Source organism: Macrobrachium rosenbergii, unplaced genomic scaffold (genome assembly GCF_040412425.1).
Source record: "Macrobrachium rosenbergii isolate ZJJX-2024 unplaced genomic scaffold, ASM4041242v1 13908, whole genome shotgun sequence".
Classification (NCBI taxonomy): domain Eukaryota; kingdom Metazoa; phylum Arthropoda; class Malacostraca; order Decapoda; family Palaemonidae; genus Macrobrachium; species Macrobrachium rosenbergii.
This window is the reverse complement of record NW_027100725.1, coordinates 4,323,688-4,341,637: the sequence shown is the minus strand read 5'-3', so window position 1 is coordinate 4,341,637 and position 17,950 is coordinate 4,323,688. Positions and strand designations below refer to the sequence as shown.

Here is a 17,950-nt window from a genome sequence, read left to right as displayed (position 1 = left end):
GAAAAGGAACAGGAACAGTTTCTTGAGTGACGGTTGACTTTGGATGATACTGATACTCACCTTTATAAAAGTAAATCCTTAAATCCGTGGTTCCTCCTCCTTCTCCCCTGCTTGTGGGAACCAAAGTCCTGTTTAGGACTTGGGCAGTGCGGTCCTCTGGAGCACCAAACATGTGGTATGTTAATGTCAGTTCCTTTGCTGAAGAAGTCCAGAGGAGAAAGGGGACGAAGGCTCTCTAAGTCTGCGTATCTTCCATCATCACAAATGTCCAAATCTGTGGGATGAAACAAATGAGAGGAATTTTTGAGATATTATTATTATTATTATATATTAATATTATCTACAACAACAGAAAATAATAATAATAATAATAATAATAATGACTGACTATTGAAGAAAGCAGTATAAAACTGTAAACTGTTGCTGTTTTTATTGTATATAACTAATATATATATATATATATATATATATATATATATATATATATATATATATATATATATATATATATATATATATATATATATATATATATATATATATATATAAATACATATAAGATGTGTATAGTGAGACAGAGAGAAAAAAACAGATGCCGATGATAAAATTTACATAACTCTTTAAAAATCTCTTTAAAAGAAATCAAGAAACAATGCCATTTCTAACTTCTTCATCTTCCTCAAGCAATTGCTTTCTTCCCTTCTTCTTCAGGAGGAGGAAAGGAGGAGGAGGAGGAAGGAGGTTGCTCTAGGAGGAAAGGAGGAGGAGGAGGAGGAGGAGGAGGAGGAGGAGGAGGAGGAGGAGGAGGAGGAGGAGGAGGTCATTACAAAGATGAAGAAGAAGAAGAAGAAAGCAGAGAATAACTAAAAGCTAAAACTAGTTTGAGTGATGGCTGAAGGCTTTAGTACTTTATAATTAAGGGAGTAAAGGTTGAAGAAGAAGAAGTTCCTACTTACCTAATTCATCCACTGGATGCAAAACCTCTCCTGAAAGTTCTGCCCATTCACTTAGATTCATCCATATCCAAAGATTCGTGTAGACACTGGAGTGAGTCGCTGACTCCAGAGTTGTGTTGATTGGAGAAATAATTCTTGGTACTTCTGGATTCCAGAAACTCATTTCAATCTGTTTGGGCCTCAGTTTAGGCAGTAAGGACGGAAGGACATAAAGACTCTTGGGTTCAGTGAACTTACTCGGTCCTTCAGAGAAGTTTCTCTCTCCATCTGTGACACAAGTGATTCCAGAACCTTCTGGTCCAGTCTGGTTTCAATACATGGATCCAAAAGATGATCATGGTTATAACCAATAGAGAGGCTGTATGATACATAGAGTTCATGAATATGATGTATTGTATTATACAATACATCTCTCTCAGTACTGTAAAGTATTCCTGTTATGAAGGAAAAGACTTCTCTGAATTTCTCAAATAACTGTTTTAGATCTCTTCCGTCCCATAATCCTTTTGACCACAGGACACATGATCCCTCTTCGTGGCCTTCTAATTGATGTGATGATGTTTCCTCCTCCTGTTTCCTCTTCCCTTCTAATTGATGTGATGATGTCATCGAAGATGTTTCCTCTTCCTTCCAATTGATGTGCTGCAAACTCCTGCTCACTTCTGTGTCTGTGGCAGTAGACATTTACAATCTCCAATTCCTTCTTTGTGTTCTTTATGGAGAAATAGGATGACATGATGGCATCAAAGTTCTGAAGCACCTCTTGCTGGTGCTTCTCCTTTTGAAAGCTTTCTTTAATCTCATCTTTAAAGCTTCTTGCATCTTCCCCAGACCATTCATATTTTTTCTCGATGTAATGCTTCAGAGACCATTTTTTGTACAGTGCATCAAATTCCTCCAGTGATTCTTCAGAGATTCTTGTCTTGCTGGAGATTCTCTTGATCTTGTGCTTTCTCAGCTGTAAGTAGACTAATGACCTGGTGCTCATTTCATCCCTTAACTCTGGACACTCAATGTAAAGGAGAATGAACAGGTTAAAATACAGTGGGGTTTGCAGGATGGCTCTAGTGTCAGTGTCCATTTCTTCTATTTTCTGAAGCAGCTCTTTCTTCATCTGCTCCTGTTGGGTGACGTCATCATCTTTCAGCAGGTGCCAATGAGCTTTTCTGTGAGCAATTTCATGTCCTCTTCCTGAAGACCTGAAACTTTGAGGTTGATTCTGGAATGTTTTGTTTTGTTCACAATACCTGTTAGTCCCACAGTATTCCCTGGACGTGTTGTGACAACAAACTTCATCTTATTGGAAGCAAGTGATAGCATTTCAGAGAAAAGCTTTCTAGATTTCTCATTGGCCTCATCATAGCCATCACACAAGACCAAACACTTTGAACCTAGGACTACTGATTTGACGAGATCAAAGGGAAATCGAGCAACAGTTTTTGGAATCAAGCTCTTTAGGTAGTCATCAAAGTTGTCGTGGTCATGATTCCTGAACTGCATGTTAAGTAATAATGGGAAGGAAGAGAGTTCTGGAATATCCGTTGTCTTCTTGCACCATCCCTCTGCATAGGAACAGAGAATTGTGGTCTTTCCAGAACCTGCATCACCAGATATAATCACAACTTCAAAGTCTTTTCCCTTTTTGTTTTTGTTGAGGATTTCTTGTTGAGTTACAGTGATACTTTGATTGCCCTGGGGACCTCTATTTAACTGCTGATCATCCGCCACTTGTAAAGAGACCATGATGTTGCCTGGATCTGTAGTACCATACTGAGCGAGCCAGTCGTAGGGCAAGATCCGACAGAGGCGTTTATTAAGAGACTGAAGTTCTGCTTCAGCTGATTCTTGTATCATGTCAGAAAGCTCACTCCCATACTCTTCTATTTCTTGTGCAAACCTTTGTCGTATCCTGAGGGTCTGAGGGAACATATTTCTCACGGATCTTTTTCTAGGAGCTCTGGAACAGCATCTTGGATCTCTGCTTTAAGCTGGTCAATGTCACCAGAATTAGATTGGAAAGAGACTCTTGATTTTCTCAAGAGTTTCCTCGAGCGTTGCTTGAAAGTCTTTCAGTTTTCCTTTCCAAATCAGTGTCTGACATATGAGGCTCTTCATGACTAACAAAGTTCCTCTCATCTTTGATTTTTTTTAAAAGTTTTTGGTTCATCACCAGGGTCATTCACCCCCTTTTCCCAAAGAGCCTGGCAGATTTTGTTCATCAGTGTGATGTCCAGATCTTCTGGAGGCTTATCTGTGAGATTTTTGCTTCCTGGGGATTGAATGGACTTTTTTCCTTTAGTGGAACTTGGTTATCAGTGAGAATCTCTCGGATGATTCTCTTTTGTGGCCTTGGAGGAAGTGGAAGGAGTATATCAAGTGAAATGTCCTTCTTTCCATACTTCCTCACAAACAGGCTCAAAGCCTCAAAGCTCTGGAGATCCTCTGAAAAGAAAGAACTGATCCTGACAAGCCATGTCTTCTTTAAAACTCTGGGAGGCCAGTGTAGTCTGATGCTTGTGCGTCCTTGTTTCTCCTCTTGCAAAGACTTCAAGAAGAAGAGACAACCTGAGAAGGAGAGAAGAATAAGAGCAGTTAAGAGCAGGAAGTAGAATGAGAGAAACATCAGGAATAATGATAACAAGAGAAGCAGTGTTAATATCAGCTTTAACTTGACTACTCATGATGAGATCAATAAGAGGAGGAGGAACCAGAGAGAATTTGAGGAACTGGAGGAAGGGAACAGATTGATGGATGGAGGAGACTGGAGAAAGGGAAGGAAGCAACATTTTGCTTAGGTTAGGTTAGGTTAAGGCCTGGCCCCAAATGCCCTGACTGCCCAAAATCCGATATTAGTGTCATTTCCTAATTTTGGGCCACTTTATCACCCAAAACACCTTTCGGCCTCTAGAATGGCCACCTAGGGCCACCCAAATCCAGTTGGCCATTCCTTGGCTGGCTGCCAACCATAGAGGGTATATATATATATATATATATATATATATATATATATATATATATATATATATATATATATATATATATATATATATATATATATATATATAAATATATATATATAATAATATTGGCCAAGACCAGGAAGAACATTTTTATTATATAGCTTTTGAGGTATAAAACCTACATCATCAGGCTGAAAAACAATGAAAAATTACAATAAAATGAAAATCGATTATAATAAATCTTCATGTAAATAAAAAATACTAACCAAATATATAAAACGAACAGTAAATACAAACTAAAATGGTGAGACGCAAAATAACGAAAAATTGAAAAAGAACAACAACATAAAAATATAAAAATGAGGTGAAATGTAAACAAACCACCACTCACAAAGTAAAATATTTAACGACCTAATTGTGTACCTACTATGAAATTACACGATAGCTAGTTGAATACCAGACGAGTTGTTGTTCAATTCCGGTTTCATCTTTTTAATAACCAGCGACTCTGAAATCAAAAGGTCCAGTCTATTTGAACAAAAGACAGTACCTGCCTCATCCAGGTCAGTGAAAGGATGGTCCTGTGCTAAACTGTGTTCCTAATGGCAGAAAAGGGTGGTTTCAAAAGAGAAACCTAGTTCTAATAGAAAGACCTCTGTGTCTTTTCTGTGCCTGAGCCAGCTGGAACTGGATCTCACGTATCCAGACCACTGCAAACAAGTGAACAAGTAAACGACACAGGAATTAAGGTCCACAGGCAGAGTAGGCTTCTACCTCAAAAGTGATCTTACAGTAAAAGGATTGAAAACAAACCGGAAACTAATTTGAGGGAAACAATGTTTTCTTGTAACTTTTTCTCGGGACCATATAGCTACTATGACAAAGGTAAGGCAATTTTCCTACTTTACATCTTTACTAGCAGTACTGTACACCGGTCTGGGACAAAAATTTTTATTTAAAACATTTTCAGAACTTTGTAAAATACAAAAATGGATATGAGTTTTCAGAAAAATAATTCAGGAGGAAGTTCATATCTTGAAGAAAAATTTAAAATCACAGCAAACATTGTTTTTCTAAGTTTATTGATTGCAATGTGTAATTCAATTTTACAGTAATTTTCCTATAAACTAGGTGGAATTTGCTTATACAACGTTTGTCTTAGAAAAACTGTTTTTGTAATATTAAATTTCATCAAAGTTAATCCCAAGCCAGTGAACATAACTGCATTCCTATGTTTTTGAATGAAACATGGGAAATTTTTCTGAAATGAAAATCTGGTTTATGTTTGTGCATCTAAAAAAAATGATGTAAATATCAAATTGATCATCTCTCACAATAAGTTGAAATGTTTGGGTCTTTTCTTAATCTTGGTAAAATATTCAAAAACAGATCAATTTTTAATTTAAATTTTGGTGCACAAGACCTCTTTATTTAAATCTGATAATACCCACGATAATAAAAGTGAATGTTACAACATCTTGGTTAAAACTGAAAACCACCATAATTCTTTAACAAATTTGAAAAGAATTTGAGATGTTAAAAATTTTCTTAGAGGTTAAAAACTAGAACTAAAAACTTAGACAGGTTCAACTAAAAGTTAAAATGAAAATTAATAATAGGTCTTAAATGTTTCAAATTATTTTATGAACCTTAGGTAGACAGTACAAATGTTTGAGGCTTAGACCCTGAAGCCAAATAATGTTTAATGAATGCGAAAAAATCTTGTTTTAAAGACTATATTTATCTCTCAAACTGTTAAATGGCACTAACACTATTTAAAAAAGAGAAATCTAATTTCTGAATTTCACTCATTAATATCTTTGAGTCTCCTTTAAATTTTGTATTGTCTGAAAAAGTATTTCATTAATTTTATCTAAATAATCGGACCTATTCATTAATACAACACCCCTACCTTTATCTGCCTTGGTAAGTGTATACTATTATCATTCTTAAGGTTGCGTAAAATATTGATCTTCTAACTTTATTTAACTGATTATTACCCTTCTTTTTTAGTTTTTTCCCCCCTCTTCTAGAGTATTGTTTGTGAATAATATCGGAAATTTTGCAAAAGAAGTTAGTTTTTCAAAACTTAAAAAATACACCTTTAAAAATTCCACTTTCCAATTGAATATGTTCAACTTTTGAGAGACTGTGACATTTAAATCTGTGGCAGACCCAGATCGATATAGGTAGGGTGAACCCTTTTCCTTCCTTTCCTTCCTTTCCATCCTTCCCTTCCCTTCTCCAACCTTCCCTTCCTGAAGGCCCTATCCATAAAAGCCAAAGTGAATAATGGCCAGTAACACAAATAATAATCTAAACAAAATTTGTGGCATGTGAAGGAAGTCATTTGAAAAATCCAATCTAGATAGTATCATTTCCTTCAAACCCTTCCAACCCTGTCCCCTTCCCTTCCTTCCACCACTTTTTTCCTTTCCCTTTAGAATGGGCACCCTTGGGACCCCTAAAATTTAGTAAAATTTGGCATGGAGGCCATCATTCCCAAATGGCTTCAACCCTAGGCTGAAGCAAGACCCCCTATTTATTCCATTCCACCTTCCCCTTCCATAATGTGGCTAATAAAGTAATTGGTTGACTTAATTGTAACAAAATTTGGGATGGGGCCATCATTTTACCCAACTAATAATAGGGTAGGCTTCAGAACCCTTCCCTTCCCCCTTCCTCCCCTTCCTAAATTTCCACCTTTCCCCTCAAATAATCCATTAATATTTTGTGAAATCCTTTTGTGGTAACCTGCTTACCAATCTTAAATGAAAATTTAATGTGATAATTTGACCCAACTTAGATAATAAAGTAAGTTAGACCCATGTTTATTTCCCCTTTTTCCCCTTCCACCTTTCCCTTCCCTTTATTGTGTACTAATTCATTGGTGTTTAAAATATAACATCCACCTTAAAATTTGGCAAGTGGCATCATTTTGTTTGTTTTAGTGTTTGAGTTTTCAATCTCTCTTTCTCTCTCTGAGTCTTCTCTCTTTTAGTGGATGGATATAGGAATGGAAAAAGTTCTCATTCAAACAGATGGGATGGAAATCAATTTCGAGGGTTTTGGTGAAATGTTAGAGTCTCTCTCTCTCTCTCTCTCTCTCTCTCTTTCTCTCTCTCTCTCTCTCTCAGTTGGGAGCTGCGACACTTTTGGGAATGTCTAACAACAGGGAGACCATGTATATTAGTGTGGCAGTGAAAAAATGCATCCTGGCGACGAACTAGTGTTTAGTGTCCATTGATAAGTGGATGCAGCGACTGTGGAGTACTCAGCCACCGCCTTTGTTTCCTTTTCAACTGGTCACATTAGAAAGAATATTGAATTAAAGCTCAGATAGAAATATTGAAACGAAGACACAAACAGAGATGACCCAAGAAAAGCTAAAACTGAAGCACACATGTGCGAAATGCAATGTAAACAAGTGGTGCGCAGACTACAGTACAAAGAGGCAAGCGCTTCAAAGGTAGGTAGCCTCAGTGTCTGTCTCTGCTGTCAACAAGAACAGGAGAGAGCTCAGCTGAGGAGGGAAGTGGAAGAAATGTCAAAGGAACTAAAGGAGCTGACAAAGGATAAACCAGAAGGCAAGAGAAGAGAAGACGGGATGGAAAAGGAAATTGGAGACCTAAGAAGAGAAGTGATAGACCTTAGGAGAGAGAAACAGGAAATGAACAACGACATAGTAGAAAACGGAAAGAGCAAATATAGTGGAGATTAGAACAGAATTAGTTAAGACCAGAACCAGAAATGAAACAGAAACAAGCACCAGACAAGGTACAAAGAAAGAAACTTAGAAGCAAAAACATGATGAATTCAAGAGAGCTGTTGGTAGAAGAGTGATAGCAGCCAGAAAACATAATTGTCCCCAAAAGGAATAAACACATCAAAAAGATTTGCTGTGCTCTCAGAATCAGAAGAGGAAACAACCTCAATTGGAGACTCGTTGGTAAAAGATCAGGGCTCATATTTTGTGGCCAAAAACAAAAATAGGAGAAAAGTTCAGTTCTTACCCAGGTGCAGGACCAAAGAAGATAACCGAGGTAGTGAAGAAAATCAAAGTGAAAAGCAGAAAAAGTGCAATCATAGATAATGCAGGGAGGAGGAAATGACTTTTTCTAAAAGATGGAAGAAGTGGCCAGACAGAAGGTCTTGCAGCCGACCTGAAATGTTGTAGAAAACATCCATGAGAAAACCGACAAAAGCATTCTTGTAGGACTTCTGCCTAGAACCAATGTAAGCCACTACTCCTCAGCAAGGCAATTGGAGTCAACGACAGACTGGAGCAAAATATGCCAAGAAAAGGGTGTTAATTTCTTAAACTTTTGGGACAGATTTGGAGGGAATAAAAACTATATAAAAGAGATGGAACTCACTTGAATTTGGAAGGAGCAAAACTACTAGGAAACCTTCTTAACGAAAACCTCTTGAAACACCTCAGTGAACTGAACACTCAAGGGAAGAAGCCGGAAAGCTCCCAGAATTTGGTTAGTGACAGCACTGCAGGAAACAGTGAAAATAAGGGAAACGAATAAAGCCACCGAGGACAAAAGAGAAGATAGAAAAGTCCCTCAGAGTGGCGCAGTTTAATGCACAATCTATTCGGAACAAAGTAGATCTCCTCAAAGCATTGATAGCAAGTGAAGAATTAGACATAATAGGTATCACAGAAACAAGGACACAAGAGGCAACAAGAGACTTTGTAGGAGAGCACCAAATAGCAGGATATAAATTGTTCAAAAAAGATAGACCCAATAAAAAAGGTGGAGGCGTTATGTTATATGTCAAGGACCACCTCAATCCAATAGAGTGTAAAATTACAACCACTCAAGAAGTAATTGGCATCAATATAAGCAGTTTAGGGAAGAAGCTAACTCTAATACTAGTGTACAGACCTCCCCACCAACCACAAATGTCCGACGAGGAGCTGTGTGCATTACTCGGAAAAGAAATAAACAACAAACTCTGCATAATAATGGGAGATTTTGATGCAGCAAGTACACTGGGACACTATGACCTCCACATCAAACTTAGAAGGAAAGAGACTTTTAGAATTTGTCAAAAATGAATTTCTCCACCAATGGGGTGACAAACCTACTAGAGGAGACAACATACCAGACATCGTCCTATCAACAGAAGATAACCTGCTGTCTGACCTTTCAGCAGGTGCAAATCTAGGCAAAAACGACCATAAAATTATTACATTTCATATTAATATTCTCCATGAAAAAGAAAAGAAGATACTAAAGAGATTAGACTACAGTTGAGGAGACCTAAAAAAACTAAAGGGGTATGTTAAAAATCTTGAGTACGACAAGAACACAGACACAGATAACTACTGGGAGGGAAGCCTTTCTAGAAGAATACACAGAAAAACGCTCCAGATGTAAACCATTAAAGCAAATACAAACAAACGGCAACCCTCAGCCTAAGTGGTTCAACAGAGAAATTAAAAATAATAGAATAAGAGAAAGAGACAGATTGCACAAATCAATGACCCCACACCCAACACCAGAAGAAGCAAGCAGACATAAAGAACTCTGTAGAATGGTGGACAAATTAGTAAGAAATGCAAAGATAAACGAGGATAAGAGAGTTGCATCAATTTGTAAGGAAAACCCAAAAGAATTCTTTGTGCACGTTAATAGCAGGAAGCCAATAAAAAATAGCATAGGTCCCTTAAGTGACAACAGAGGAAACCTAGTGAACTCAGACTTGGAGAAAGCAGAGTTACTGAATAAATTTTTTACTAGTGTTTTCACAATTGAAGACACTACCTCAATCCCTGAACCAGCTATTAAATATGAATGAGGTTGCAGAACCGCTTGACAAAATGATATTTACAGAAGAATACGTTAAAAACAAAATAGAAAACTAAACAAGTCCAGATCTCCTGGCCCTGATGGGATTCATCCAAGAGAAATTAAAGAGTTAAAAGAGGAGATAGTTCTCATCTATATAAACTCTCCAGAAAAACTACAGAACAACGAAAGGTTCCAAAAGGATGGAAACTAGGTAATGTGCCCCAGTTTACAAAAAAAAAAAAAAAGAGAAGAGCCAGGAAATTATAGACCAATCTGTCTAACGTCAGTCCCTTGCAAGATTTTTGAGTCCATAATTGCAGATCAAATTGTGGATCACATTGATAGAAACAACCTGTTGTTAAACAGTCAACATGGCTTCAGACAAAACAGATCCTGCCTATCAAACCTCTTGGAGTTTTTTCATATCATGCTTGGTATTTACGACAGTAGTAGAGCAATAGATATACTCTACTTAGATTTCCAAAAGGCCTTTGACAAAGTTCCACACAAGAAACTAATGATAAAAGTTAGAGCTTTAGGAATTTTAGGAGAAATGGCAGACTGGATTGAAGACTGGCTAACTAATAGAAAACAGAGTCGTAATAAACAGTGAAGAATCAGAATGGGCAGATGTGACAAGCGGAGTTCCTCAGGGTTCTGTCCTTGGCCCACTCTTGTTTTTTATTTACATTAATGACATTGATGTAGGCTTAACTAGCAGGATAGCCAAATTTGCAGATGACACCAAACTAGGTGTAAATGCAGCAGACCCAGATACAGTGGAAAGTTTAAGAAATGATCTAAGGAAAATAGGAGAGTGGTCAAGAAGATGCCAAATGCCATTTAACTTGGATAAATGTAAAATATTACAAACAGGAACAAACAACCCTCATGCCAATTACATGCTGTTTGGGAATGACATAAATAGTGTAGAACAAGAAGAGGACCTTGGAGTCATTATTAACAAGGACTTAAAATCCACAAAACAGTGCATAAAAGCTGAAAAGAAGGAGGCACAGAAACTAGTGGGATACATAAAGAGACAGTTCAAATACAGAAACAAGGAAACGGTGCTGCAGCTCTACACATCAATAGTTAGACTTCATCTTGAATATGCAGTACAGTTTTGGTCACCAACACTAAGAAAGGACATAAATAGATTAGAAGGGTTACAAGCAAGAGCCACAAAGTTAATTCCATCCATCAGGCAAATAGGTTACCAAAGACGACCAGAGAGCCTGAACATGTATGGCTTAGAAACACGACGATTGCGAGGACAACTCATAGAAACATTCAAAATACTGAAAGGCATAACAAAAGTAGACAGTAACCTCTTCACATTAAATGAAAACCAGACAAGAAATAATGGATGGAAACTAGAACTGAAGAGACACAACACATCTCATTGTGGGAACTTCTTCACATACAAGATATGTGACACATGGAATAAACTGCCACCAGAAGTTGTCAACAGCAACAGTGTGGAAGAGTTTAAAAGAAAGCTAGACAAAATCATTAGAAGAACACTGTGAATGAACAGTAAAAGCTGCTCCTAGAGATAAGTGAGCACATGATGTCTCCTCGGATGGACTAAAAAGTCTTTGAGACATCCTAATCCCTGTAACTCCTTGTAACTATCTCTCTCTCTGTTAAAATGAAGCTATGGAGAAAGGCACTCATTCAAAAAGTTGGGAGAGAAATAAGTTTTGGTGGAGGGGTGGAAAGAATCTCTCTCTCTCTCTCTCTCTCTCTCTCTCTCTCTCTCTCTCTCTCTCTCTCTCTCTCTCTGTTGGAAAGAAGGAATGGGAAAAGGTTTCTCATTCAAACAAATGGAAGGGAAATCAGTTTTGCAGGACCAAAAACGCTCCTGACATCCTGTGCATGGATGTGCTTCCCAGAGAGCATTTTGACATTCGTGAATCTCTCTGACCTTAGTGAAGTGCTATGCAATGAGAGTTTAGCGCTGCTTATTATTTTAACTCTGTAGACTTAGTCATATTTTAACTGGAAGTTTTCTCCAGGCTTCAAATTCTCTTTTCCCAAGCATGCGCAGTAATAGTGTTGTGACGTATTGTTGACGTCATTACTTACATAGCTCTACAAAAGAAGACGCACGAAGAATTTTGAAACACTACAGATTCCAAACAGAATTCTCACACTGTAATGTCATCTTCTAATAAACCCTTGTCTTTAAACAATCCCACTCGGGAGTTCCTCCACTCAGACAATAGGAAAGCAGAGTTACAGAAGCATTGTCGAGAGATTGGTATCACGAAGGTCTGGGTTACAAAAGAAACATGAATCGATATAATGGAAAAACACCAGTCTTCTAGAACGATCAATTCTGAAAGCAACAATTCAAACACTGAAATAATAATGTCAGGAGATGCTACGAAGGGCGTCGAGGAACTTTGAGAGGAACTGAATATCCGAGACCTAGAAATTTATGAATTAATCAAACTACTAAAAGCTGCTCATGTCACGATCAAATGATGGCCTTTCGTCGCTGGAGGAGAAGGCGGAGCACCTTCAGAAAACAGCTGCTCATCATCAGGCACCAGAGGCATTTCACGGACCTACAGTACCTGTTCTCCATCTGAGGGAACCCGACTTTTGGGAGATACTAACCTTACTGCGGTTCAGACATCTGATTTGAAAAATCTATGCTCAGTCTGAACCATAAAGGAAGCAAACATCGACCTCATCGTCAAATGTTGGATTTTGGAAAAATTTCAATGGGCCCCAAAGTACTGCATTCTTTACTGCGGTCTCCAAGATATACTGGAAAAAAATCAGTTAGAAGATATTTTCGATAGACTTGGTTCTCTTGTTCCGAGTCTGAAGCAGATGAACGAGGACATGAGCATTCACATATGTGAACTCGCACCAGTCCTCAGAGTCCAAGAGTTTCATGAAATGATAAACGACTTCAATAATCAACTTGCAGCTTGGAGTGCAAATAATGGGATATCAGTGATCAAAACAAATCTACAGTTTAGACTTGGGACAGGGGAAATTGATCAGATGTGTCTGTGTGTCAATGGTGAGAGTCAAGGAAGCTTTCTCAACAGGTTGGGGTCATCAGATTGCTGAACATCAACTCTAAACAATGTCCTTTCTTCAAATGACATGTCAACTGGGACACTATTATGCGTCAAGAAGCAATTGTCCCATTCTCTGCAGACTCGCAAGGTGTTGCTGACAGCGAAAGAAAGTCCCAAACACAACAGAAGGAAGCAAGGCACCCAGATTCAGAGGTGTGGACTTGAGCCACCAAAATACCGTCAAAACTTTTCAAGATTATCCACGAAGACATTTTACAGCACAACGAGATGGAAGTGGAAGAAGAAGAAGAAGAAGAAGAAGAAGAAGAAGAAGAAGAAGAAGAAGAAGAAGAAGAAGAAGAAGAAGAAAGAGCCAATTTTCTGTTGAGGGTGATCATCATGGTCGTCACAGCTCCTCCTCAAACGAGGGATGGCGAGGAAACTCACCTACTAATATTACCAGTCGTGAATACGAGCCAATTCAGACAGGTGAAGCAGAGAAGCCATCACGTCGCCGCCCTTGTTATAGCTGCCGTGAATTCGTTCATGTCCTTTTCCAATGCCAGTTTAATCGTAGGATTAGATGCTATAGGTGTAGGGAGTATGGGCACAAAACAAGATTATGTCAAAATGCAGAATAGCAATGACTTCTCCTTATCATGATACTCCAACAGATCGACTCACCATTGAAACAAGTAAATAAATGCAGTCCCTCCCAGGTCATTTTGATGGTATCGAAGTTTTAATAAATGATAGGAAGGTTGATATCATGTGTATAAGCGAATCGTGGCTTTTTTTGCTTGTGAAATACATACCAGCTTTATTGAAATCCCAGAGTTCTCTATCTACCGTAGTGATGGGGGAGAGGTGGGGGAGGTGTTTTCTACCTGAACTTTGAGGTGAAGCTACTGACACAACTCGAGACCACAGACATCGAGGACCTTTGGATGACAATTCAATATAATAACAAATTTCCTTCCTTTATCATCAGAGGCTGTGTATACCATCATCCCCATGCCCTCAACGAGAGCTGTGATTATCTTTCCGACGTGTTTAGTCCCATGTGTTTGAGAAACAAACCTCTCCCAATTCTAGGCGACTTCGGTGATAACCTTCTGTCGCCAAATAATAGAATGGGAAACATTATTCAAACCCTCCGCTCGAGTCAGTTGGCAACAAAACCAACTCGTATTTCAACTACCTCTTCAACTCTCTTGGGTCTTATTATTACCAACAGACCTCATTTCCTTACACATTCTGACGTCTTGCCTTGTTCAGTTGGTGATCATGAAATTGAACAACAACTATTGATATCGGAAAAGAGAAGCGCCCTTCAACTGTTCAGACATTTCGTTGTCTCAAGAACTGTTCCCAGAATGACCCTGTGAACTCCTCTTCGAGTGACTGCTCTTCCTTCAACGCAATTTTATTTACTGATGACGTTCACTACCAGGTTCGTACTTGAACATTACTTTTATGAATGGTTTGGACATCTGTCAGTCTCCTTTTATTACGGAAGTAGTGCAAAGCCCTCCTGCCCCTTGGATCGACACCGAAATTAAAGATGCAATGAGATTCAGAGGCAATATTCTAAAGGAATTTAAACTAAAAATGGACAAGACCCAAATGTTGACAATAACTACAAAAGGGAGAAGAAAAACGTCAAGACAGTGTTGACTAAGAAGAAGAAAGACTACTACAAGGAAGAATTCTCTAAATGTAAGGGTAACATGAGGGAAGGAACATGGAATCTCATCAGTGAAATAATACCTGCAAACAAAGTTTCCTGGGTCACTTGAAAATGTAGACATTGATCCTCAGAAGAGAGCAGATGATTTTAATAAATATTTTGCTAATACAGGAAAGAAAACGTACGCCAGATCGCAGGAAAATATCTGCAGTGCCAATCAACTCCATTATGACCAGCCCTCCACATCCTTATTTACAAGAAAGAAATCCAGACCTCAGCCAGTTGATATCGACACTCTGATTCTTGTGACAGAACATCTATCTGAAGCCCGGAAACACTTTTAATTGACTCTCTGCCCTTGGAAACAATTTTCTACATTCTTGTTATAGTCAACGCCTCAATTGTTACAGGTAACTACCCTGACCCTTGGAAACATCCTGACGTAGTTCCCGTTCACGAAAGTGGAGGAGACCCTGAAAATGTTGGGAATGACAGACCCATTCCTCTGTTGCCTGTCATCTCTAAAATGCTCGAGGAAATCATTGCCAGTCAACTAATGGCTTTCCTTGAATCAAACCACTTACTAGCTAACGAACAACATGGTTTTAGACCCAATCTTTCAACAGAAACTGCGCTACTTAAAGTTACCAATAAAATGTATGAAAACACAGAAAATAAAAAAAAACATCACTCCTGTTATTACTGGATCTATCCAAAGCGTTTGATAGTGTTCATCACCAAATTCTAACAAGTAAATTAGCTAAAGTCAATGTCGACTCCTTTTGGTTTGAAGATTATGTGAGCAATCGCATCCAATCTGTTGGTGTTGGATCAATCCTCTCCTCTCCTGAGGAGATATCTTTCGGCATACCCCAGGGGTCGATTCTGGGCCCATTGCTGTTTTTGATCTGTATCAACAATCTGCCACAATATATACGGGATGGTCTTCTTGTTATTTATGCTAACGATGATACCCAGATTTTGCTGACCGGGCACTTGAAAAATTTCGATGATATGATAAAAAGAGCCAAAAATATATCGACTACTGCAAAACATTATTTCAAAAGTAACGGCCTATTACTTAATGAAAGCAAAACACAAGTCATTTTCTTCGGATCAAGACATTATATCTCTCGCATCCCGGAGAACACAAACATAAAATTCAGTAATGTGACACTTGTCCCGTCAAACACAGTTTAAAACCTTTGTGGAGTTTTCATGGATTGTGGCAGGACTTTTAATGCGAGAATGACGCACTACGCAAAAAGGTAACTGGCATCCTCTTATATCTTAGCAGAGTGAGTGATAGATTTGAGCCAGACTGTCGAGTCATGGTGGTACAGTTGCTGGTTCTGAGTGTCCTGAACTACTGCTTGCGGGTCTGGGGTTCGACCAATAAAGCCCAATTGGAAAGGGTCAAGAAAATGCAAGATTTCGCCGCACAGGTCGCCGTTGGAGGTGCCCGAGAGCATGACCATGTTACTCCAATGTTTGAAAAACTGAATTGGCTACGAATGTAACTGGTCCTATATTTTGGAATCGTCTACCTGCAGATATAAAGAGGCGCGAAACCACTTCTTCTTTTAAATCTCACCTGATTGCACATGTACTCCAAAAATGAGTTAGTTCATCTTTGATTAACCTTTTATTTTCATCTGCACTGTCATGGGTTTTAGGAGACTTTTAGAAATCTCCTCTTCTCTACCGAGCGAAAGTTGTGAGATTTGTGGTCGTAAACTCTGCTTATTACATGTTCTTTGTGTTAGAATGAGCTAATTTGTCGTTTTATTGACTTGAAAGTTTAATCCTGAGGAGTATAATAAACCTGATTGTCTCCAAGGATCACATTCCTCCTGTGCCTACATCATTATACATGTTGGTCTTCCCACGTTTCTGTTGCAGAGTCGAAAGTTTTATTTCTTTCTGGTTTTTGCCAATGTTAGAGACATTGTATTGCAATATACCTCCTGCATGCTAGACAGGAGTGCTGTGATTGCTTATTATGTAGAAACTTTTTATAAATCCCTGAATGGACCTACAGGATGTTACTACCCAAGAATGAGTAATGAAATGGACGTAACAGACATTGAAATGGAATAAAGAACTTTGACTCCTCTCTCTCTCTCTCTCTCTCTCTCTCTCTCTCTCTCTCTCTCTCTCTCTCTCTCTCTCTCTCTCTTTGTTGAAAAATAAAAGAAAAATGGACTCAATCAAACAGTTGTGAGGGAAATCAGTTTTGGGGTGGGGGTAGCATGTAGAAAGTCTCTCTCTCTCTCTCTCTCTCTCTCTCTCTCTCTCTCTCTCTCTTCTCTCTCTTGGGAGGAACTCTTTTTTTTTGGTAACAAACAGAATGAGAGAATCAAACAGTTGAGAGAGAGAAATCAGTTTTGAGAGAGAGAGAGAGATGAGAGAGAGAGAGAAGAAGATAATTTAATAAAGAAAAAATTGTCTCTCTCTCTAGTCTTTGAATCGAGAAAGATAAATTACGTGAATTTTACAGAAAAAATGTATATATAGTAAACAAAGAGAGAGAGAGAGAGAGAGAGAGAGAGAGAGAGAGAGAAGAGAGAGAGAGAGAGAGAGAGAGAGAGAGAGAGAGAATGACAGCACAGGCTCTTTCTTGCAAATATTTTTTTCCTCCATCTATTTAAAAAAATCATCATTTATACAGATTGAACAAAAATGATCCCAATTTTACGTATAAGTTTACATGAAAAAAATAATATATAGTAAGTAAAATAATAGAATAAGAGAGAGAATAAGAAGAAAATAATAAGAATAATAAGAAGAATAATGGTTGGTTCTCTGACAGCACAGGCTCTTGCAAATATTTTTTCCTCCATCTATTTAAAAAAACATCATTTATACAGATTCTTTCAAAATGTTCATCCCAATTCTTATTTATAAGTCAGACATGAAATAATAATAATAATAATAATAATGATAATAATAATAATAATAATAATAATAATAATAATAATAATAATAGTAACAGTAGTAGTAGTAGTAGTAATAATAATAATAAAATAATAATAATAATAATAATAATAATATAATATATATATATATATATAAAAATGGATGTATGTGCGTATGTTCCACATACACTCTGAAACGCATTGAACAGTTTCAACCAAACTTTTGGGGGGTCAGACATCACTGGCACCAAAGGGGGGGCGGTGTTGTGGGAATGGATGACATGAAAAATAACCGAAAACGGCAGGTATTAGTGTCTAATCCTTAGTTTTCGAGGTCGCTGAGATGAATAGTGACACTCCTGATGCCCTTTAAGTCCAAGTTTCAGCCCCGATAGGAAGTGGAAATGAGGAGGGGAAATATAAAATGTCAAAAAAATGCTGGGCAATGTAACTGAAGCAACTGTCTTAACAGGAAAGGAGGAGTGAGAGAGAGAGAGAGAGAGGAGAGAGGAGAGAGTGAGAGTGAGAGTAGAGTGGGTGTTGGGAGAGAGAGAGAGAGAGAGAGAGTTATTATTGAG

General features: G+C 38.0%; 1 protein-coding gene across 2 annotated transcripts in view; it reads right to left on the bottom strand.

Annotated features, from left to right (window-relative positions):
• Positions 1–956: 956 nt before the first annotated feature.
• Positions 957–17,950, bottom strand: part of LOC136838019 (uncharacterized) — a 279,620-nt gene continuing 262,626 nt past the window's right edge. The window contains exon 2 of one of the 2 annotated variants that reach the window (XM_067102882.1): positions 957–3,521. In XM_067102882.1, the coding sequence (XP_066958983.1) occupies positions 2,100–2,885 (786 nt within the window). In that variant the 5' untranslated portion in view covers positions 2,886–3,521 and the 3' untranslated portion in view covers positions 957–2,099. The remainder of the gene's footprint in view (positions 3,522–17,950) is intronic. The other variant, XR_010852835.1, reaches the window with a different exon arrangement.